General features: G+C 36.8%; 1 protein-coding gene across 2 annotated transcripts in view; it reads left to right on the top strand.

Moving 5' to 3' along the window:
- The window catches only part of CCDC148 (coiled-coil domain containing 148), a 293,851-nt gene that overhangs the window by 55,169 nt on the left and 213,902 nt on the right, over positions 1–24,780 (top strand). For both annotated transcript variants that reach the window (XM_004375405.1, XM_012555281.2), the window contains exon 2: positions 20,812–20,933. In XM_004375405.1, the coding sequence (XP_004375462.1) occupies positions 20,829–20,933 (105 nt within the window). In that variant the 5' untranslated portion in view covers positions 20,812–20,828. The remainder of the gene's footprint in view (positions 1–20,811; positions 20,934–24,780) is intronic.

Raw genomic sequence — 24,780 nt, 5'->3', positions numbered from 1 at the left:
CCATTAAAGGTAAAATGGCCATCACATCCTTTAAAATCCAATTTGTTATTTAACTATTCAATTTGTCTATCCCACAGGTATGTGGTAACAGGAACGGCTTTTTATGAGTGAACTGTTCTACTCTCCGTGACATTCTTGAAGATTAGAACCATTTATTTAGTTCCCAAGAAAGCTGGTCTACAGCAGTGTCTTTTAATATGACATGTTCCTCAATGATTTCTCTTTAAAAATCTATCCGCCTCTGTGATCTGCTGTTTCATCAGCTCATTTATTTAATTTTGGTTGCCCTTTTCTAAATTGAAGCCATCAGTGTTCTTGGTGCCATCAGATTTATGTCAATCTTCCTTTCATCCCTTATTTCTCTGTCTATATCTAAGGCTGCCACTTGACCCCTAACCTGTAGCCACACAGAAATGCCTGCTTGTACTTCTCCAAACACATCCTGCTTTTGTGCCCACTGACTTGAATAGCTATGTCTTCTAAGGCCTTCTCCCTCCCTATATATGATGCACCTCCTTATTATTCTTTAAGACTCACATTCTACATCACTTGTCCTATCTTTCTCCACCTGTCTTCCACTCCAAGCAAAATTAGGCTGTCTGCCCTTTGTGCTCCAGTAGCACATTGCAGGCATCCCCAGTGTCATGCTCCCAGCATCACTCTCTAGAGCAGTATTCTGCAGCATGGAGTGCAGGGCAATCCTACGCAGAAAGGTACAGGAAGGCGGTGTTAGATCTTCTCTTTATATTTACTTATTTTAAATCTAAGGGAATAAAGTGAGCTTTTCCAATCTGTCCTGGCACCTTCACTTAGTCCCCCATTACATGTGGTTTGCTCTCACTCGTGTGTTCATATTCAGCATATTGTGAAATGTTGTAGTTACGTTCATCAGGTTTTCAGAAGAATTGCAGATTATGTTAACTTTAAAAAAAAAAAAATGAAGTTAGTCTTCACAAAACAGACAAGGGCGGTGAATGGATTCGTACAAAGAATCCCTGGACTGTAGGTGACACTTGTAATATAAGCACAAGCAAATGACAGGGAAAAGCCAGAGCCGACTGGTATCTCCATGGGACTTCCACGGCAGCAGTGTTGCATGCGGTTGTGCTTCATGCCCAATCAGAGTGGAACTGCCCCATCAGCCCTATTATAGGTAAAAACAATAACAGTAGCAACTAATTAGATATTACCGAAGATTTAAAGTGATTAAGACCACTTAAATACAGATTTACATCAACTATTGCTACCTATAAACGTTATCCTAAGGGTTTATTTTGCCCTGAGGATAGAGAATAGTAATATAGTAATAATTTATAATAATAGTAATAATTTACAAATAGTAACTATCCATTATTGACTGAACATGCTAAAAATGAATTAATAGGAGTGGGTAATAAGACGTTCAGAGACATTGCCACATGCTATGAGCTGTTGAAGAACAGAGACTGTCTTTTTTCATCAATTTTTTTTTATTGTGGTAAGAATATATATAAGAAAAAGTCTGCCATTTCAACCTTTTTTACATACATACTTTAGTTACATTAATTACATTCATATTATACAACCATCACCACTATCTATTTCTAACACTTTTAATCAACCTTAATAGAAACTCAGTACTCTTTAAGCAATAATTTCCCCTTCCCTCCTCCCACCCATCCCTGATAACTACTAATAAACTTTGGCCTCTATATATTTGTGTATTCTAGATATTTTATATAAGGATACTGTGTCTTCTTCATCTTTGTATCTCCAGCACCTAGCCCAGTGACTGGAACATAGTAGGGACTCAGTAACTATTGAATGAGTGAGTGAATCAATGGATGTACAAATACAGGAAGGTGGATGCTCTGTAGAGAAACATTTTCTGTATTTTAAGACAATACTTTGTGCAACCTCAAACTAGAGGTAGGAACTCAATACGAAAGAATCTGATGACTCAGATACAGGAAGTGGGTTTATGTATGAGTGTGCAGTGAATTATGACCCTACGATATGAATGGGTCTGATGAGGTCATCACTTCCTGCTTTGTGGGGAAAGATCAAGACTGCCAGTTAAAGGGAAGAATCTGAGATCATATTCCTTGTGATTTCACACCCAAAACCATACTTCATCTTTTAGATCCCCTCACATCTTTACTTGTGCCCCTGTTACCCTGGAAACTTTGCTGCCTGAAATGCTCAGCTAAATTAGGGAATGATTTTACTTATCTCCACTGTGGTCAAAGTCCCAAAAGTATTTTCCAATAAATGATTAAAACTTTAGTTACACAACCAGCAAGCTCAGCCCTCTTCATTTAATATAGAAGAATCTTTCAAAGTCGTGTCATGGTATTGTACCAAAAATCTCGCTTTAGGACTCAATTGGTTTACTATTTAAAGATTAGTTATCATTGAGAGTTCCGGATTTCTAATACAGGGACCCTTTAATCATTTCTAGTCGTAAATAATCATATTAAATGCTAAGGAAAGCAATACCTACTAACAATTAATTTGTGTTTTCAGAAGTAAACAAAGGTATCACTTCCCCAATTTTTTGAAAATAGAAGAACAATTTCAGTAATTAGTAGTATAGAATGAGACTGGTGGGTTCAAATCACCAACCTTTCAGTTAGCAGAGGATTGCTTAACCACTGTGCCACAAGGGGTCCTTAGTATAAAATGAAGCCTCATTACTTTGGTAGCAAATGTTTAATTCGTTTATGTGGTCTTGATTAAATGTTCTTTAAGTTTTTATGGTAGTTATGAGCTGACATAGTAGGCTTTAGGACTAGTAATGTAGGCATCTCACAAACAATATTGATGTTTTAATTAAAAGTTTATGGTAAGTATAGAATATCCATTTGGAACACTAATATTTTTCACTGAATTATTGGGAGAGAGTGGCAACCATCAATAACCAGTGGAGCTTGCCTTTCTGTAGTTCATTGCCCATGAGCCCAATGGATATTAAGCACCATGAAGGCAGAGAATATGTGTCTATTGTCCACTCTTAGAGCCCCAATGCCTAGTACAGTGCCTAGCACATAATAGGAGTCCAATAAATATTTTTTGAATGAAGTATATGTAAGCTTCACCCCTGATACCATCTGCATATTGTACCTCTGTCTGCCCATAAAGACAAGTCTCAAATAATAGCTATTACTTAAGGCAATGGTTTTCAAATTGTGATTTGGGGAACTTGGTGCAATGTGATAATACTGAGGGGTTCTGCAAAACAGTAAATTACTTTCTGCCAAACATTTACACTGCCTGAGTGTATTTGTCAGGAGTCTTAGTTACAATGCAATCTAGCTTAAGCAAGAGAAAAATGTATTGGCTCAGGAATACCAACAAAGTTGGAACAGCGAAGCCAAGGAAGGGGCAGGATTGAGCCTACATCTCAGAAAAAAACACCACTTCCATCTCAGCATGTGGACTTCTTCATTCACGCTCACTGCAGACCAGTTTTCTTTTAGTGGGGAACATGGTGCTTTATAGCTGTTAAACTCTATTTAAAGCTTCAGTCACTAGGTAGGGTGACTTCAAGCCTTTTTTGGCCTCAAGTTTAAAATCTTGGAGAAGAAATTTTGTTTACAAAAGAGTTTGGCTATTGTAATGGGTTTGAGAAATTTCTATTCTAAGCAATGTTTTTGCAACCCCACCACTCTTTTCTTACGCATCTGTTCTTCCTCAACAACATTTCCCTAGTTCTGAGCTTGGATCTCCCTGCCCAGTCCTACCTGCATCTTAATTCTCTTCCTGCCATATTTGGCCTCAGCTTTCCTGCTCTTTGTAGCTTGGGGTGCCTTCTGGTCCTTCTATCCCCCTGTCTTGGGTGAAGACTCCTTCCCCAGGGAATCCCCTTTTCAGCTTTCTGTCTGGGAGGAACTGAACAATATAATATGAAAGCTTCGAGATTATATTAATCATAGCCGTATTAAATCTTCATGGTGCTTTTAAAAGTTTTCCACTTAATGACAAAAGGCACTCATTATATTATACGTACTGCAGCACCAAGCCCTAGTGGTGCAGCACTTAAGAGCTTGGCTACTAGCCAAAAGGTTGGCAGTTCAAATCCACTCCTTGCTCCTTGGAAACCCTGTGGGGCAGTTCTACTCTGTCCTATAGGGTTGCTATGAATTATAATCCACTCGACGGCAACAGGTTGGTAGTATCAAGCAGCATGTAAATAAGGTAGATGTTCTTAAAATAACTTCTTTTGTAAAGTGAGACACATTAAAACATCAGGCAACTAGAATTTTTTCTGATAAGAGTGCTGAGAAATGACCTTGATCAGTAAAAAGGTACATACATATTGAAGTGTGAGGATGATCAGTACAGTCTTTCCTTTCTGTTTCTGGACAGCCAATTAAGGCTGCTACTCCTCCACCAAGCCACAGCAAAGCCTGACCCAAGGCACGTTTGACAGTGACGTTATTTTACTATGACCAAAGGAGATGCAGGCTCATTTTTAGGGCAGGACATTTCATCTTCAATATCCCATTAAACTTTTATGCTGAATTTATAAAATGTAAGAAAATTGTCCTGAAAATACCTTTTGAATTTTGAGAGAACAATTACAAATAAAGACAGAGAGCAGAATGAATTCTAATCAAAGAAAACATCTTTAGGAATAAATAGGTAAGGTAATGGTCCTACAGAGCATTCTTCACTTAGTCTATGGTAAGAGTATTTTAAAATGAAGAAAAATGAAGTTGTACTTTAATTAGTTTATGAAGATATGGTAAGTGCTTTTGAAAGAGTAATGATCTAGTCCTTCTCTTAAGGGAATGTGGGATGAGAATTAGAGTTGATCTAGAATCAACCCAATTAACTTTATCATAATCTTTTCATGTTCTCTAGTAGTGGTTAAGAACTCAGGCTGCTAACCAAAAGGTTGGCAGTTCAAATCCACCAGCCACTCTTTGGAAACCCTATGGGGAAGTTCTCCTCTGTCCTGTAGAGTTGGAATCGACTCAGTGGTAACAGATTTATGGGTAGTAGACTAGTGTAAATTCTGTCATACCTAAACTTTCTTTTTTGTTCTGTGTTCTTATTTAAAATAACTGAAATATGGCCTGGCTACTTAAACTAAAATCAAATTCACTAAAGACTATTCAGTCTTTTAAAAAATATATATTTATGTTACAGAGAGAATTAAAAATATTATTTTATAAGGAGTTGTTTCTCAAACTTGGGACCACAGACATTACTAGGAGGTCTGTAAGTTCTTTATGAGAATTGAAATATTGTGTGATTTTATTTCAAACACAATCTTAAAGGAAGTATATAAATATTTAGTATCATTCCATCCATACAACTTTGGTGCTTATTTTTGTGCCTCTGGATTTATGATGACATTAGTGCCAAGCAATCACCCAAGTAACAGTGTGTACATTTGAATATATTGTTTCTGAAATCAGAGTCTAAGAATCATGAGCCTCTGGACATATTTTTAGGAATCTGTGAGTATTCTTGTAATAACATTAGTAATTAATATATTTTTTATGTCTTTAGTGTACGCCAGGAGCCTTGGTGGCACAGTGGTTAAGAGCTCGGCTGCTCACAAAAAAGGTTGGCAGTTCAAAACCACCAACCTCTCCTTGGGAACCCTATGGGGCAGTTCTACTCTGTCCTGTAGTGTCGCTATGAATCGTAATCGACTCGATGGCAACGGGGTTTTTTTTTTTTGGTAGTGTGTGCCAGCTACTCTTCTAAGAAGTTTTTGCATATTATCTGCCATAATTCTTACAACAATGCTAGGAGGTACCATTATTATATTCATTTTACAAGTAGGCAGACTGAGGCACAAAGAAGTTAAGGAACTTTCAGGAGGTTTCAGAGCTGGGTAAACTCAACACCCTGGCTCCAGAGCTCACACTCTTGAGTGCTATGGTTTATTACTTCCCTCTTGGGCAGAATGGCTTCTGTGGTTTCCTTTCTATGTCATTGGTTACCCATATTTATGGTCATTTAAAAATCTATTGCTTTAATTAATTTAATGAATGTAGATTTTAGTTTATTAGCATAAAAAGGCTTCAGAAAAAGTTGACTGGCTTCTATTTTAAGGAAATGAATACTTAAAGAAGAAATTATTTTATGTATCAAACATTTTTAGAGTTGTCAATAGAAAGCTGTTAAATCATAATAGCAACAAAGCAGATAATTTCTGCTGAGGTACGTTATCTATTTAGGAAGAAGAAAATGTTCTGTCTACCCAATTTCCATTTTTTTCTCTTTCCCTTCCTGAACAATCAGTCCTAAAGCCATTAGGTGAGGTGTCTGTACTGCAAGAAGGAGTGAACCATGGTGGCCCAGAGCATGGTGTTGGAACCCAAAAAAGCAGAGGAGGGCATTCATTTGGAGGGACTCACCTGCACCAAGTGTCATAGATAAACCAGAGTAAGGATCTCATCCATGTGGAGAGGCAGCCTAGTGAGGGGTATCATAAATTAGGTGAGGGAGAGCATTTATAAATGGGGGACAGGGTGTCAAAGCCCACGTAGGGTGAGAAGACCATCAACATGGAGAAGGAAGCCTAACATGGGTTTTGAGACTCAATTGGAGTAGGAGGAGTGTCCATGCAATGAGGTGGTGGGGAATATGAGGAGTCAGGGTGAGATAGGAATCTTTTTGGAATGTATAGCCTGCCATGGAATGTTGGAGTCCAGATGGTGGTGGGGAGCACCTGGTGCAAGTTGTTGGAACACAAGTGAGGTGAGGAAGGCATCTGTGTGGTGGAAAGGTGGCATCAGAGATGGGAGATGGGTTATAAACAAGGAGTTGATCTAATAAAAGATACTGAAGATAAAGAGAGCCAGGTTTCTCACTGCTGCAGAAAGGAGTTACAAATATGAAAAGGGAGAAAACTAGAATCAACCCTGTACTGTTGGATTGCAATTGGAGATATAAGTGAGAACTTTATATATATATATATTATATATATATATAATATATATGTATATATGTATATATGTATAGTTTAGAAAGAGAAATATAGATTTAAGCATGTGTGTATTTCCTAGCTTTGCCCACAGGGAGGGCCTCGGAGCAGCATCATCTCAATAACCATGAGCACATCTAGAGCCCAGATCTTGGCTTCTAACTACCATTCTCCCAGGAACCAAAGCTCCTTGGAAAAATAGCTGATTCCAGGACTGGGACAAGCATAGCACAAGAAGAACCTGTAAAATTATGCTGTGCTAGAAGCAAAGAAGTGCTCAAAGAATGATTTCAAAAGGACACAGAATTCTATAACCATATATGTATTTTTCTATCCCTTTATTTATTTATTTGTTTATTTCTGCAAGGACATTTGTTAAATAGCTGTGGTGTAACCATGGGTTTGATTTGATTACCAGGGAATGATTGGCAAAACCTAGAATAAGATTGGGGCAGATTGTTGGAGATAGAGATGGGTGCAAAATAAAAGTGAGTGAAGATGAGTGCAGATTAAACAGTCCTGGGAATATGGGGAAAGAGTATGAGAAGGATGGGGAGGGAGAGGAGTCCCTGAAGAAGAAATGGACAATTTGGTGACTTCAGAGACCTGGGTATGAACACCAAGAGGTAGAAGAAACTAGCCTGGGTTGCAGAGTTTTTGGAGAGATGCTAGTTCAAAAGATTATAGAGTTTGGTTCATCTCCCTTTGGATGGAGAGGGAAATGGGAAAACTTGTTTCAACCTGAACTTGTGGTGATATCTGGATCTCCCAGTTAAAAGCACAACTGTTAATTTGAAAGTCAAGGTCTGAGAAGCTGGAGTTGAAAAAAGCTTAGGAGAAAAAAACTATCTGTATTGCAACCACATTGCATATGGCTAATTTACCTTCATGTATGGGGAAGCAGTGATGTGTATTGAAATAAGTCTTAAACTAGTCTAATCATCAATATTTCTTGGGGAGCTTTTAAAAAATATAGAGAGTCTCAAGGATCCCCAGGAATCAATGGTATAGTGAAATGAGTGAAACCAGCTGCTTTAAAACCTTGTTTCACCATTTCCTGAATATGAGTCCTTGAATAAGTTATTTAACCCCTGTGAGCCTCAGTTTTCTCACCTATAAATGGGATTAATAGTAATTTTATATTGTTATATTGTGCACTGTAGGTGCTCTCTCAGTAATTGTTAACTTCAGCACTACCCCCCCACCCACACATTGATATACATCTTGTACTTCAGGATGCCTCACATTGAAGCTAAATCAAAACAAAACCATAACCTAAGATCTTATTAACTGAGAGTGTAATTTAGCTAGCTTAGTAAAAAGAGAAAAAGACCATGGAAGGAGACCATGAAATAAGGGAGAGTAGAGAATTACCCTTTCCTTTCCTATGTGAAGAACTAGGTTGAAATAAAATATTGAACCAGGAAAAGCTGTCTGACATCATTTCACCATGCCTATCTTCTTACTTCAGAGATCCCCTCTTCTCAAGAACCTAACTGCTCATTCTGTGTTAGTCTCCTCCTCTCACTGGAAACCCTATCCAGGCCTGCCTGAGGGCCCACCCTCACCCAAGTATCTGACGTGTCTTAATTACCCACTCTACCTTCCCTGCAGAAAAGTGTCTAGCCACTTCAGTGCAGCCATCTAAACTGTAAATTAAATGCAAACAATTATTAAATCCCCAGATTTGCCTTTATAGGGAAGTAGGATGCTTTGTTGACCCAAACTGAGGGAAATGGAAAGAGGAAACAAGAAGTGAACCATTTTCTCTTTTGGCTCTTTCCTTTGTTCCTCCTGCTTTTCTTTCTCCTGGCTCTTTCTTTCCCTCCCTCTGAACTTTCTCAGAACTCCTTTAATCTTCCTCTTTATTTCTTCACTTCTTAGCCTAAATAGCTTTTCCTTAACAGACAATAACACACAAAATGAATTAATGTTTATTAGTGATTATTTTATTCATTCAAAGTGTATTAGTGGCTACCATGTTACAGGCACTGTCGTTTAACAGTTTTATGTCTTTGTTGTTAATTTAAAGAGTGTTGGACTGATATTTTTTATTTAAAACTTTTGTGTAGCATTTTAGAAGAAAATTACTCCTTGAATATTTGATCCTTTTTAGAAAAAAAATATCTTTATTCTGGAGTATTGTAAATCCACAGATACATTCTCCTGTTCTGCTTTTTGATAATGGAATTAAGATTCTGAGAATTCTTTTTCCTTCAATTCCCTTCCAGAACCACCTATACATCTTTTTACTTACTCTCTTTCAGCTATATTGAAACTGCAAATAAAACTCTATTGGAGTTTCAAAAGACGAAATTTTGCTAAATGTAGTTTTCTTATGCTACTATTGAAGAGAAATGATGGCAATATTTATCCCATGTCTGTGTTGATGAGTATTTTTCTAGAAGATTTTTCATACTCCTTTGTATGGAGAGGCACCCAGATCTCTTGGGTGCTTTATATTATCCCAGGCTGTATCATTTGGGAATTCTGCTGGGCTGAAAGTATACAGAACCTGATTGCAGAAGCTTAGGGATTTATTTTTCTCAGATAGCAAGTCTAGAGGGAAGCAGTCAGGGGAGGCACAGCAGATTCTTGATATCATCCATATCCCAGTCTCCTCTTACCTTTTTTCTCTGCCATTGTTTAGCATATAGCTTTCATCCTAATACTGTATAGTTACAGATGGCTTCTCCTTGTCTGGTTTCACATCCACAGTCCAGATAAGAAGAGAGAAAGGACATGACAGAAGGGGCAGTGCCTATATGAAGAAAGCAAATCTTGCCCTAAAATTCCCAGCGTACCTCTGCTTATATCTCACTGGCCAGAACTGCATCACGTGGCCACTTGTCTGCCCTGAATGGAATCAGATTCTGTTAGGAAGGAAAAAGGGAGAATGGTACTGGCATCTTGCGACGTCTGCCGCAGTTTTAAACTTCAGGTGATAAAATTTCCTTCGCAGTAACAGTGAGAAGCACGCCAAAATTCCATTTAATTGTTGAACTCTATAACCTTGCTTGTGGCCTTAGTTGTAGCAGTTTTGTTTTAATGAACAAGCTTGCAATCAAGAGAAAGAGCAATGCATTTGTGACAATTAATCAAAAGGAAAAGTACTGTGTTTTGAATCATTTTGTCAAAGAACATGTCAGAAGAAATTTCTCCTACATGGCACAAAAATTTGTATGAAAATTATTTAATTACATTCAAAATTAGAGATAAAACTAACAAAATATTTCAGGCTGGGCTTCACAGGGTTTCTGCAACTTGCTAGGGTCAAGGTGCCCCTGGAAGTAATCCAAGCTTAGCAGGTTCAGAGACGTGTGTAAACAAGGGGACCAGGCTCTGGGGTTCTCACCAGCAGAACCCACTAGATAATCACTTACAAATTCTAATGTCATTGCATTACAAAGATATAATTATTCAGAGATAAAACCTTGTGTGATAGTTTTTATTAATTTTAATTATATAAATAATATATGTAGACATTCTCATTGTAACAATTCAAAGATTTCATTACCGATAAAGCTAATGTCCCCATTGACACTAACCTCCAATTGCATTATCCTCTCCAGTTTGGTCTATTTGTGTATCCTTTAGAATTTTTTTCCTTTGTTGTGCTTGTGTGTGTGTGTGTGTGTATTACATACATATGTGTGTGCATACATATATGTGTGTGAGTGTAACATATAGTTTTGTGTCTGTGCATGTTTATATAATGGTACCATATGGCATGCATCATGGTACAACTTGCTTCTTTCACTCAATAATGTATGTTAATAGAACCAGATTATCTGGGTCTACTATGCGAAGAATCTGCTTCTTATTCTCAAGCTCTTGGAGAAGTCACATGGCAGAGCTATCCTTAGATTACTAATAAATAGAGGCATTGCCTAGGGTTCTGGATGTGGGGGGTTTTGTGCCATGACTGGCAGCTGAACAGCTGGTCAAGGGGCACCTGCCACCTGCCATTAACATGGACTTGCAGTCAGTGCTGAACTTCCCTGAGATAAAGTGAGCATGTTTTCCCTTCCTCACTTCTTTACATATAACTCAATATACTGCCCATATTTGATTTGAAGTTTGTCCTTGACATTAATTTCATCTGATACAGATGATCCTAGATTAAAAAATTGAGGAAGAGGAGATGGAAATTATGTGTTTGCTACTAATACTACCATGCCTTAGGGACAGGACTGTGATCTATAATGCAGTCCCTCAACATTTACTCAGCAGCTGTGTATCGAGTACCTAATATATACCAGGCATTGTTTTAGGCACTCTGGAAATAGAGATGATCAGCTAAAGGCCTTGATTTCTTGGAGCATACATCCTAACTGTAGATAGGTGAACAGTAAACAAGTAAACAAACTAATAAATATGTAGTATAATGCCACATAGTGAGTAGTACTATGAAAGAAAAAATTAGACTAAGGGGATAAAGAGTGACTGGTATTGGAGGAGGCTACTTTACATGGGATGACCAGAGAAGTTCTTGCTGCAAAGGCCAGAATAAATCTGTATCCCTTAGTCTAGTATATGGCCAATATTCAGTAAACACTGGAATAAATGCAAAAATGAATAAGCGCAACAGTAGGGGTGTACACAAAGCACAGTAATAGCATAAGAGAATGGAAAAAAAAAAATCTCTACCTGGACTAGGAAGGGCTTCAATAGGATGCCTAAAATGAGAATGAAAAATAAGTAGGTATTGGACAGAGAGACAATGGTAGGCAAAGGCATTCCAAGAACAGGCAATAGTGTTTGCAAAGGCAAGGAGGTGTGAAAGAGCATTGTATTAGTATCCTATTGCTAAATAACAAATTACCAAAGATTTAGTGGCTTAAACAACACGCATTTATTATTGTACAATTCTAGAGGTCGGAAGTCCAAAATAGGTCTCACTGGGCTACAATTAAGGTGTCAGCAGGGCTGCTTTCCTCCTGGAAGCTCTCGGGGAAAATCCATTTCCTTGCCTTTCCTGGTTTCTAGAGTTCACCCTCATTCCTTGGCTCATAGCCGCTTCCTCCATCTTCAAAGCCTGCAGCATAGTAGCTTCAAGTTTTTCTCCTCTCTGACCTCTGCTTTTGTTGTCATATGTCCTTCCTGCCTCCCTCTTATAAGAAAGGACCCTTGTAATTATATTGGGCCCACCCAGATAATCCAGGATAATGTTCCTCTATATGGTCAACTAATTAGCAACCTTAATTCCATCTGCAACCTTAAATTCTCTTTACTATGTAACATAGTTATGAGGATTGGGATGTGGACACCTTTGGGGAGCTGTCACTCTGTCTACTATAAGCATCATGTATTTAGGGATCTGTAAATGGTTTGGAAATGCTGGGGTGCTTAGTGTATATGGGCAATGGCTAATGGTGAAACTAAATAAAAAGGCAAGTGTTAGATTTAGAAGTACTTTGACAGTTATGCAGAGTTGAACCCTGTTCTGGAAAGCAATGGGAAACCATTGGTAGTTGGAGAACTGTTATGGGGAGGTTAAAAGTAAAGGGGGCTAAGAGGAAGCTGGTGGCTCTCTTACCTAAAGTCCAGGTATGTAGGATGGGAAAGTGCATTTCCATACTATGTCAGAAGAAGATTGTAAAAACCTGTTTAAGTGTGTCCAAAATGGCAGATCAACAGAGTATCACTTTTTATTACTCTTCTTTTATGGGTTCCATGTTTGAGGGGGATTAGTTATAAGATTGTATTTATTAATAAATGATTACTTCATTTTTTCCAAGTTTATTTGCCAAAACTCGACACTGCCAGGTATGGCTTCTAATCAGAATTTCTGAGACCATCAATGCATGCTGTGTGGATTCATCTATTCTTCCCTCAAATGCCTGGAAATTTCCTGTGTTATTTAGAGTGTTCTGCCTTAAACTTTGTAAATACACATTTTCTGTTGGGTTTTTGAAGTTACTAAAGTAGCTTTTAGGACATACAGTCCCACTATAGTTACCCCATTCACTCTTATGGAGCTCTGAAGCCCCTTAGAAACTAGGTCCTTTTAGGTTTTTTGCCTTGATTGACTCTGTTCTTTCTGCCTGACTCTGCCACCCAGACTTTTGCTGGAAAATCATATGGGATAAGTAGGTTTGCACTTGAATAATTTTCATTAGCAAAGTTGGTTTAGAGTCTCGTCTTTGAATTCTTACAGACATAAAAATAGGGAAATTCATAAGGATTAACTATTTGTGGAAGTAGCTTCATAAGCAAATTTGTATGAATTATGAGAAGGACAGAGATTTTATGGATTTCCTCTGGCTAATTATGGATTTTGTTTTGTGGTAAAAGGGCAGAATTTTTGAAAAAATTTTCTTAGATTCTTGTACTGGTTAAATTATGGTGTGTAACTATATATGTGTGTATACATATATATATGCTTATAAATGGGCTGTTTTACACCTATTAAAGATACATATGTACATATATGCATACATGGACACACATATAGAATGATGTGTGTATATATCTCATGATTCCATTTGTGAAAAACTGTATATACACATGAGCTTGTATATGTATAGAAAATCTTTGAAAGAAGAAAAGATGAAATGACCTGACCACCAGGACTAAATGCAACTGGGCTATTAGGGCTGAGTAGGGTTGGAAATTTTTATTTTTAACCATATACTCTTAATGAAATTTGATATTATTTTAATCATTATTACTTTTGTTATTTAAAAAGTAGTTTAATATATTTATTTATTACTTATTCTCCATGCAGCATTAAAATAATGACCTTGTAAATATTTTAATGTTAGCTTACTTTTTTAAGTTCTGTAAAATTATATAAATTTATTTTAATATTTTATTTCTTTTAGTCTAAAAGGACTAATGAGAAATAAGTAAGTCAATTCAGTATCGATGTGGAGATTATACCCATACGTGTTTACAAGTTTGCTTTTTGAAGGATTGAATCCAATTTCTTTTTTATCTGATAAAATATGCAAATCATGGTAGCCTTTTCCCAAGATATAGTGAAATAACTATTACCACTGCTTAGTATTTTTAAAAATCTGTTTTTCTTCTTATTATAAAAAAAGAAAAATTTAGAAATTATGCTTAAGCAAAAAAGAAGAAATTAAAATCAGTTGTAATTCTACTATGTAGAAGTTGCTACTGTTAAATACTTTGGTTGGCAGAATTAGAATTGTTTCTCTATATTCAAGTTATCTCTCATTCACCTTAGGAAACTTTTCTTGTACTTCAGAGTATAAGTCCTACATATTTCTTTTATACTTGCTTCCTAGATATTTCATTTTTTATTTGTTTGTTCTGGTTGCTATTTTGAGTGAGATCTTTTTCCATTATGTTTGAATCAATTATGAGCTATGTATTACATAACTAGAGTCTTTATTTAACTATTTTTCCCAGGATGATAATTTTACCTTATGTAACTACAATTCATAATGTTTCATAATGGAAGTAATATGCACCATTCTGCTTATGATTTAAAAAAGAGAATTTTGTATGCTGGAAAAATTTTGTTTAAGCTAGACTTTGACCACAGTATTTGAATGTCATGAGATTTTTTCATATGAAAAAGTTATAATTTGATACTATATCCAAGATATTTCTTCAGACAGGTATTGTTCTTATACTGTTTGGTTTGACAGAGTCCCTATTGTCTTGGAGGACTTGTCCTCACAGGGTAATTGGCTAATCCATATATCTATAGTGTTAAACAGTTTAGAGTTAACAAGCTATCCATATGTTGTACGATTTTAAGCCTAAGTATGACTGACTTTTTCTTCCCCAGTGTATTAAAAGATTTCCTTAGGAAAGAGAGGCAAATACAAATTTTAACACTGTAAAAAGACTGCTTCGTTACTTAAATAATCTCTGCTTTTTTTTTTCTCATCTCTAGAGAAGTCTTGATTGTTCATTTGCCCTCTGGAGACTAGTTGAGGTCATGTATTTTTTAAAAAGTTTAGATTCTTTATCAAATCTGTAAAAATTAACTTTATATTGAAATATTTTTTAACCCTCTAGCCACAGTGAAGCTGTCACTGCATTGTATGTCAAAGTGCTCTCTCTATACTCTAAGAAATTTCTTATAAAAATATATAATTTTTAAATATTTTTAGTAATTTAGTTCATCTAAAAGTCTTCACTTTTTTTTTCTGTTTAACTAATCTTTATTAAAGTCTCAGTATCTATCTTTTTTCTCTTTATTTAAATTTTTTTTTATTGTACTTTAGGTGAAGGTTTACAGAACAAATAGTTTCTCATTACACAGTCAGTACACATTGTTTTATGACATTGGTTAACAACCCCAAAACATGTCAACACTCTCCCTCCTTGACCTTGAAGGACCTTTTTTCTTTTTTGGTGAAAATATACATAGCCAAAGATACACCATCTCAAAAATTTCTACACATATGGTTCAGTGACATCGATTATGTTCTTCCAGTTGTGCTGCTATTCTCACTACGCTTTTCCAAATTATTCCATCACCATTATCTTCAACTCACTGCCCCCTAGGCTTCCCATCAAACCTTTTGAGTTGCTGTTGTCAATTTGATCTCACATAGATAATTTTTTTGTACTTTCGGTGGAGATTTACAGAACAGAATAGTTTCTCACTAAACAATACACATATTGTCCTATGACAATGGTTAACAACCCCATGACATGTCAACACTGTCCTTTCTCAACCTTGGGTACCCTACCACCAGCTTTCCTGTCCCCTCCTGCCTTCTAGTCCTTGTCCCTGGACGGCTGTGCCTCATTAGTCCCATTTTGTTTTATGGGACTGTCCAATAACCGGCTGAACAGTGAACCTCAGGAGTGACTTCACCACTGAGCTACAAGGGTGTCCGGGGGCTATACTCTTGGGGTTTCTTCAGTCTTTGTCAGGTCAGTAAATCTGGTCTTTTTTTGTGTGTTAGAATTTTGTTCTACTTCCTTCTCCAGCTCTGTCCAGGACCGTCTGTTGTGATTCCGGTCAGAGCAGTCAGTGGTGGTAACTGGGCACCATCTAGCTGTACTGGACTCAGTCTGGTGGAGGCCTTGGCAGCCGTGGTCCGTTAGTCCTTTGGACTAATCTTTTCCTTGTATCCTGTTCTCTTCATTTTCTCTTGCTTCCTCAGGGGTGAGACCAGTGGAGTATCTTACATGGCTGCTCATAGGCTCTTAAGACCTGAGATGCTACTCACCAAGGTAGAATGTAGAACATTGTCTTTATAAACTGTGTTATGCCAGTTGAGCTAGATGTTCCCCGAGACCATGGTCCCCACAGCCCTCTGCCCAGCAATTCAGTCCCTCAGGGAGTTTGGATGTGTCCATGGAGCTTCCATGACCTTTCCTTGTACAAGTTGTGCTGAAAGGCTTCACATTTTGATGACACTCATAAGCAATTTCTAAAATGTCACATAATGTGAGCATCAAATAATTTCTAAAACTAAGTGGTCTCAAATTATTGAACATGAAATATTCTGTTCAAGTGGCAATTATTCAGCCAAAAGTCCTTTAACTACATGCTGAAGTAGCCACTGAATTTCTTACTGGTAAGCATAAAATTTAAATAGCCTAGCTGACATGTACTTGTTTGGGAATCAGGAAATGTTTGTTTTAGTACAGTTTCTTAATCCCTCATCTGAAATATGTGGGACCAGATGTATTTTGAATTTTTCAGATTTTTAGAAATGTGATGTAGAGCATGTGACCTGTGTTACTTAATACACCAGTGGTATCTGGAACAGCACCCCACAACTAGACACATTAACATTTTTATACAAATGTGTGAATGTTCACATTAAATAGGATATTTAGGATAATGAATATGAAATGTTGGACCCGAAGTTCTTTTGCTACTGACTATGCAGTCTTGGTTATTTTGTTGGCCTCCGTCTTCTAAAGTGCTAAAATGAGAAGTTGGGTTGCGTACATAAATTGTTTGTAAACTTTTTGGATTCTAAATCTGAATGCTTGTTTAAGTTTCTGAAACAAGCAACACTACAGTTACATCCGTTTTATAACATCTCAGTTTAATAACTCTTTAGAGGCCCTCAGTATCATTGAAAGTTTAGTAGTAATTATTTATGATTCTTGTATAAAGATTGAAGAATGTAGGTCAAGAAGTGTTTCCACTTGATCATCTGTTTAATTGGAACCAAACTAGGCTTCAAGATCATAAAGATAGCTTATTTTCTATTGTAACTTTAATTTCCAGAATGTGTCATCATGTAAAATTCTTATGGTTGTGATTAAAATATGAACTGTGTAGAAATGGTGAGAAATACTGTGTGGGCTGCATGATTTTCCTCTAAAAATCAGGAGGAGGATCAAATTAAACGGGATTAGACTAAGGGAGCCAAAAGAGAATCTGCAAGATCCCATTTTGTTTCAGAGCCTCAGTTTTTGAATCTCAATGCCAAGAAAAATGAGTCCTAAATCTAAAGGACTTTCCACTGAGGTTGGACTAAAGTCAATCAATGAGAGGACTGGCCAGGTCCCCTACTAAACAAACATGGCAAATCTGAGCAGTTAAACTATGAGTGGCAGAATGAAAAATAAACTAGGGATGAGGTGCTATACACCAGAGGTCACAGCTGGCTGCTCTGAATGCAGCATAGAGTTGTTATGGAGTCTTGTTTTGTTCTTCTGCCTTTGATTATCTTTGGGCATGGAATGCTCTTCAGTTTTTCATATTTTAACTGTTCTCTATGGTCTTGTGCCTTGTTGCTTCTCCCATTTAACTCACCTGGTAACCACTGAGGGCATTTACATTTAGAACCTCTGTCTGTAGACTGTGCTATTAAAGGTTAAAAAAGGTTGAAAGGTTATGGTGGGAAGAGGAAGGCTATAGTATGGACTTAGGAATTATTATGGCAGCTCTTCTGAGGGCTAGAAGACATGCAACTATTGCCAGATACCTTGTATTTATTTCTTCAGTGAGTATTTATTAAACACCTTCTTTGATGGGTTAGGCACTGGGATACGACTGGATACAAGACAGACACGGCCCTACATGCTTAATGGAGGAAGAAGACATAAAATCAATAAACATGCAAGTGAAGAGTGGTGCTAATTATCATAGAAAGGAAAAGAATAGGGTGAGAATGAATAACAAGGGGTCCTGTTTTTTTAGGTGGTTGCTTTGGAAGTTATGTCTCTCAGGAGCTGACGTATAGACTGAGCTGAAGGCTGAGTAGGAACCAACCAGGTATAAAGAGAAAGGAAGCATCTTTAAGGCAGAGGTAACAGGAAGTGGGAAGGCCTTGAGGTCAAATGAACTTGGAGAATTTTAGAAATAGACCAGTGTAGATGGAATACGTGAATGAGACAAGGGTGGACAGATGAACCTAGGTGAGGTCATGCAGGCTTTATAGACCATTTCAAGAAGTTTGGAGACTGTTTTAAAGGGTAATGGAAAACTACTGAAGAGTTTCAAGCAATGTTAGATTAGAGCTTTTGAAATGTTACTTTGGCTGCTGTGTGGAGAATGGACTGTAAGGGTACAAAGTGGAAACAGATAATTTGGAGCTGTTGGTGGCTTGCCAGCCAGGCGGGAGGTGATGGTGGCTCCACTTGTGTAGAGGCAGTGGAAGTAGACAGCTTCAACAGAACTTTGGAAGAAGAATCAGTAGGTCCAGTTAATGGATAGGATATGAGTGTCAGTAGAAACCAGCCTATAGGAGGAATTGCCAATATTATTAAAGGCTTGACAGAAGACCTCCCTTGCCAGAGACTCTGTAGAAATTGTACACTGGAGTTTATCCCTTTATTCCTAAAGCTGGTGGACAATTACCAAGATTCTTGGTAACTTGACAGAGTTTCCAAAAGTCATAGACTTTTACTCCTTTCTCTTCCACTAAAAAAGTTAAGATTATTGCAAAGGCCACTAGACATGTTCCCTGGGTAGTTCAACTTTATGGGTATGGAACAAACATTTATGAATAAATGGGTACTGTTACTTAAAGAACCACTTGTTCTAGTCTGTTTGCCTTGGAGATGATGTGTTTCTGGAGAAATTTCAGTTGTTTCGTGCTGTCATAGGTTGAGTTTTTAGAAAATAGGCACTAAGTAGGCTGCAAGATGTTTAGCACCGACCCACCCTGAGGACGGAACAGGGAGGAAGCAGGATTGGGAGATGAAGAAATCGATTTTAATTCAAGTCCAACAAAGTCTTGGGCAACCTGTCGGGGAGCTCTGGTGCAAATATTACCCATTAGAGTGTCCCATGTTAGGCCCAAAGCACTGGGCCTTTACACCTCTACCTTGCTCAGTCACTGAGTATGCTTTGACAAGGCTGCTTTCTGCAGCTGAGGCTGACCCTGAAGGAGGTGGCAGCTGGAGTCTGTCTGCAGACCTCACTCCTCACAGCTGGATGGCAAGTCCTTTCTAGAAGAGGGACCTAGACTGAATCTCCATGTCTAGTACAAGTGCTGTATTGCTTAATGGAAGTAGTAAGTTGGCCAGTTGCTTTAGTCTTTAATTTATATAGTTTCTTTCCAGCCATGAACTCAAGATAAAACATACATGACTTTCTAATCACAAAATATTTATCAGTCACTGGGACAATACAATAGAGGGGAATTAAGAGGGAAGAGACTAGAAGGAGAGACCAAGAACAGGAAAAAGCACAGGAGAAAAAAATAACAGAGGGAGGCTTCTAGGAGCAAAGAACAGAAAAATTTTAATAAAATACAATAAGTTATGGTTCCCAGTCCTAAGCCTTAAAAACTCTCCAATTAACACATGTTCAAAAATGCTTTAAGAATAACATTGTGACATTTTGGCTGTTTCTTATTTTCTTGACAGATATAGAAAACATGAATAAAAGAGACCCACCATTCATGACAATTCAGAGAAATGATAGCTCAGGTATTGTTTTTACTTCCAGCTCAGTTTTATGATTTAGAGTGGATTATGCACTTTTGATATGATATAAAACTGGAATGTTGATTTTCAAAATTTTAATAATGGAAAGCTCATTTTCTGGTTACATGGTTGGATTTGCCAGTTCCTGATACATATTACAACATGGATGAAACTTGAAAATATTATGCTGAGTAAAATTAGTCAGTCATAAAAGGAGAAATATTGCATGAGATAGGCAAATATATAGAGCCTGTGCCTGTTGAATTGATTCTGACTCATAGTGACCCTACAGAACAGAGTAGAACTGCTGCATAGGGTTTCCAAGGCTAAAATCTTTACGGAAGCAGACTGTCACGTCTTTCTTTTGAGGAGTGGCTGGTGGGTTCGAACCCCCAACCTTTCAGTTAACAACCAAGTGCTTTTAACCACAGCACCACCAGGTCTCCTTAACATATAGAGACCAAAGTTTATTAGTGGTTACCAAGGGTGGAAGGGAAGGGGAAAGATGAGTCATTGTTTACGGGGCACTGAAATTCTGTTAATGGTAGTGGAATAATTTGGAAAAGGTTAGTGATAATGGTTGCACAACATAGTGAGTGTAATCAACGTCACTGAATTGTGCATGTAAAAATTGTTGAATTGGAAAATTTTTGTTACATATACTTTTAGCATAATAAATCTGTTTACTTAATTTGATTCATAACAATGTAATACTTAAATATTTACAGTTGATATCTAATACATTTTATATAAAAAGAATGACTTAACAGTATCTTGGCATTATAATTTTCTAAAATTGTCAATATACTAGTTTAAATAAAAGTATCTTTATGCCCTTTTAGAAGTAATTTTGTGCAAAGAATATAGTGGTAGTGTCATATTTTAAGAGTTTCTAGAGATAGAGGTTAAAATAATGTTATGAATGTTATATTATTTCTTATATTTGTTTAAAAATATTTAAAAATAAGATCTGAGGTCAACATGTTGCCATAACTATATTTGACAATAACATAATACAATTTCTTTGTCATTTTTTTGTTTTTCATGAAAAATAGACAATCTGATATTCCATATGAAAAATGGGATAAGAAGGATCAAGTACAAACCAGTAGACTATCAACAATTACACACATTAACTGAAGCAAAAAAATCAGCTTCTGCTTCTATACAACTAAAAGTAAGAGGTTGTGTTTTTTTCTACTTTGGGAAAATTGAATTGTTAGGAAATATAATAATATTTACACGGCAAATGTGAAAATATTTGATATTCTAAATAGTTTTTAGACTCTTCCAATGATTAATATTAGAGAACAACTGCTAATATTTTTTGAAAGCTGCCAGACACTGTGCTATATACTTTATATGCCTTACTCGTTCAATGTTCATAACAACCCTATGAGGTCTAAATTCAACTTTAGTTTTGGAAAGATATACATTTCATTGGCTTTCAACAATTTCAAACTTAATCTGAAAAATAAAAATTGCTAGTAAGTGCCAATGGATTATCACCTGATGTAAGGTTCTTTCTCTAACAACATACAAATATGCCTTCAGAATCCTGTTTTCCAGAATATCCTTTTTTGCCAAACATGGCCTGAGCTAAGAAAAGGTGAACCTAGACTATATGTGAAAGGGTTTTATGTGAAGTGATTGTGCACGGTATTTTAGAACCATGTATGGTTTAGGATTATTCATGCAGTGTGTTTCCTTCTTGTGCAGATAATGTTATTGTTGTTAGGTACCATTGAACTGGTTCTGACTCATAGCGACCCTATGAAACACTGCCCAGTCCTGTGCCATCCTCCTAGTTGTTGTTATGCTTGAGCCCATTGTTGCAGCCACTGTGTCAATCCATCTCCTTGAGAGTCTTCCTCTTTTTCACTGATCCTCTACTTTACTAAGCATGATGTCCTTCTTTAGGGACTGGTCCCTCCTGATAACATGTACAAAGCATGTGAGATGAAGTCTCGCCACCCATACTTCCAAGGAGCACTCTGGCTGTATTTCTTCCAAGACAGACTTGTTCATTCTTCTGGTAATCCATGGCATATTCAATATTCTTTGCCAACACCACAATTCAAAGGCATCAATTCTTCTTTGATCTTACTTATTCATTGTCCAGCTTTCGCATGCGTGTGAGGTGACTGAAAATATCATGGCTTGGGTCAGGTGCACCCTAGTCCTCAAAGTGATATCCTTTGCTTTTTAACACTTTAAAGAGGTGCAAATAATAGAGTTCATTATAAACATTTTCATTGCTTGCTTGCATTAAAAAACTGGTTTGATGAAGCAACATATGAATTAATTTATAGCTTTCATTTCTATTTAAATTTTTCATGTTATATTAGTTTGTGTGGCTTTTTATTGTTAATGTCTTTTTTTTTTTTTTTAAGGAAACTGTTATAATTCCAAAGCACATTTGCTACCTTATTCTGGATAAATTATCATATATCTATGAGCACTATTTCCTCAAACTAAGGAGACTATTTAAAAACTAGGGCATTACTTGTTTGGTTCAGATATAACTTGAAAATAATTTAATGCTATGAGGACATTCAAAGAAATTTTATGGGAAATATTATTTACATAACTATCATCCTAATAAAACTGTTTTCATATTTCTGACTTATACTGATCTATTGTACATATGCCAAATATGCACATACCTGGCCAACTGACTGGAAGAGATCCATATTTGTGCCTATTCCAAAGAAAGATGATCCAACAGAATGTGGAAATTATCAAACAATATCATTAATATCATGCACAAGTAAAATTTTGCTGAAGATAATTGCAGTACAATGATTGCAGTACATCAACAGGAAACTGTCAGAAATTCAAGCTGGATTCAGAAGAGGACATGGAATGAGGGATATCATTGCTGATGTCAGATAGATCTTGACTGAAAGCAACGAATACCAGAAAGATGTTTACCTATGTTTTACTGACAATGCAAAGGCATTCAACTGTGTGGATCATAACAAATTATGAGTAACATTGTGAAGAATGGAAATTCCAGAACAGTTCATTGTGCTCGTGAGGAACCTGTACATAGACCCAGAGGCAGCTGTTCGAACAGAATAAGGGGATACTGCGTGATTTAAAGCCAGGAAAGATGTGCGTCAGGGTTGTATCCTTTCACCACACTTATTCAGTCTATATGCTGAGCAAATAATGCGAGAAGCTGGATTATATGAAGAAGAATGCAGCATCAGGATTGGAAAAAGACTCGTTAACAACCTGCGATATGCAGATGACGCAGCCTTGCTTGCTGAAAGTGAAGAGGACTTGAAGCACTTACTGATGAAGATCAAAGACTACAGCCTTCAGTATGAATTACACCTAAACATAGAGAAAACAAAAATCCTTACAACTGGACCAATAAATAACATCATGATAAATGGAGGAAAGATTGATGCTTTCAAGCATTTCATTTCACTTGGATCCACAATCAACGCCCATGGAAGCAGCGGTGAAGAAATCAAATGACATAGTGCATTGGGCAAGTCTGCTGCAAAAGACTTCTTTAAAGCAAAGGTGTCACTTTGAGGACTAAGGTGTGCCTGACCCGAAGCCATGGTATTTTCAGTCATCTCATATGCATGCAAAAGCTGGACAATGAATAAGGAAGACCAAAGAAGAATCGATGTCTTTGACTTATGGTACTGGAGAAGAGTATTGAATATACCATGGACTGCTAGAAAAATGAACAAATCTGTCTTGGAAGTAGTACAGCTAGAATGCTCCTTAGAAGCAAGAATAGTGAAACTTCATCTCACATACTTTGGACAGGTTATCAGGAAGGATCAGTCCCTGGAGAAGGACATCATGCTTGGTAAAGTGGAATGTCAACGAAAATGAAGACCCTCAGTGAAATGAATTGACACAGCGGCTGCAACAGTGTGCTCAAGCATAACAACAATTGTGAGGATCCATAGAACCAGGCAGTGTTTCATTCTGTTGTACATAACAACAGCAGCATAAACATACATATATATGCATAAACATACCTATTTTATTTTCTTCCATGATAAACATATGAAATCCTGTATACTTCTCCCCCTAGCATTTTATCATGTAATGTTTATTTATAATATACTATTTAATTAATTCAGTCAATAAATATTTGTTATGTGCCTATTGTGTGCCCCCAAAATACAATGGTAAGCAAAATATAGTATCTACCCTTATGGAATGTACTGTTTACTGGGGGAGAGTAGATGTTTATCAAATAAGCCCAACACATAAAATTATATTAAGTATGAACTGCAGTAAAGAACATGCTATGTAATAGTATATAACAAGAAGGCTTTATTCTGATTGGACAGTTGGGGAAGGCTTTTCTGAGGAAGTGACATTAGAATTGGGATCTCAAGGCCAATAAGAATTAACTAAGCAGAAACATAAGTGATGATGACTACTCCAAATAGAAGAAGATGCATACATTATCATACACCAATTTTTGGATATTTAGATTATATCCAATTTTATGATATTGAAAATCACGATATAGTAAATACCTTCATGCATATTGATCTTTCATGGTTTTGAATCCGCTATTACTATGGGATAAATTTCCATGATTGGGATGTCTGGGCCAAAAAGTATGTTTTTGAGATCTATTACCAAATTTCTTTCCCAAAGTATTGTTCCTATATAAGAAGCCACGACAAACACATAAGTACCATTTTCTCTGCACCTTTGCCAATACTGGAATTTTACATTTACACATGCACACACATTCCTGTATTACCTCTCTACCTCCCTACCCATCCATCCATCCATCTACCCTAGATGCACCAAAAAGACATTTTGGCTGAATGTGGAATGGACTGAATGTTGAAATCAATATTTGGTCAAAGTCTATTCCTCATTGATGACAGAATTTCTATCAAAGAATAAAAATATTTAAATTTTTTTTAATAGTACTTCAGGTGAAGGCTTACAGAACAAATAGTTTCTCATGAAACAGTAGTACACATATTGTTTTATGACATTGGTTAACAACCCCACAACATGTCAAC

The sequence above is a fragment of the Trichechus manatus genome, unplaced genomic scaffold (genome assembly GCF_000243295.1).
Source record: "Trichechus manatus latirostris isolate Lorelei unplaced genomic scaffold, TriManLat1.0 scaffold00036, whole genome shotgun sequence".
Lineage (NCBI taxonomy): Eukaryota > Metazoa > Chordata > Mammalia > Sirenia > Trichechidae > Trichechus > Trichechus manatus.
This window is presented reverse-complemented; position numbering and strand designations above follow the sequence as displayed.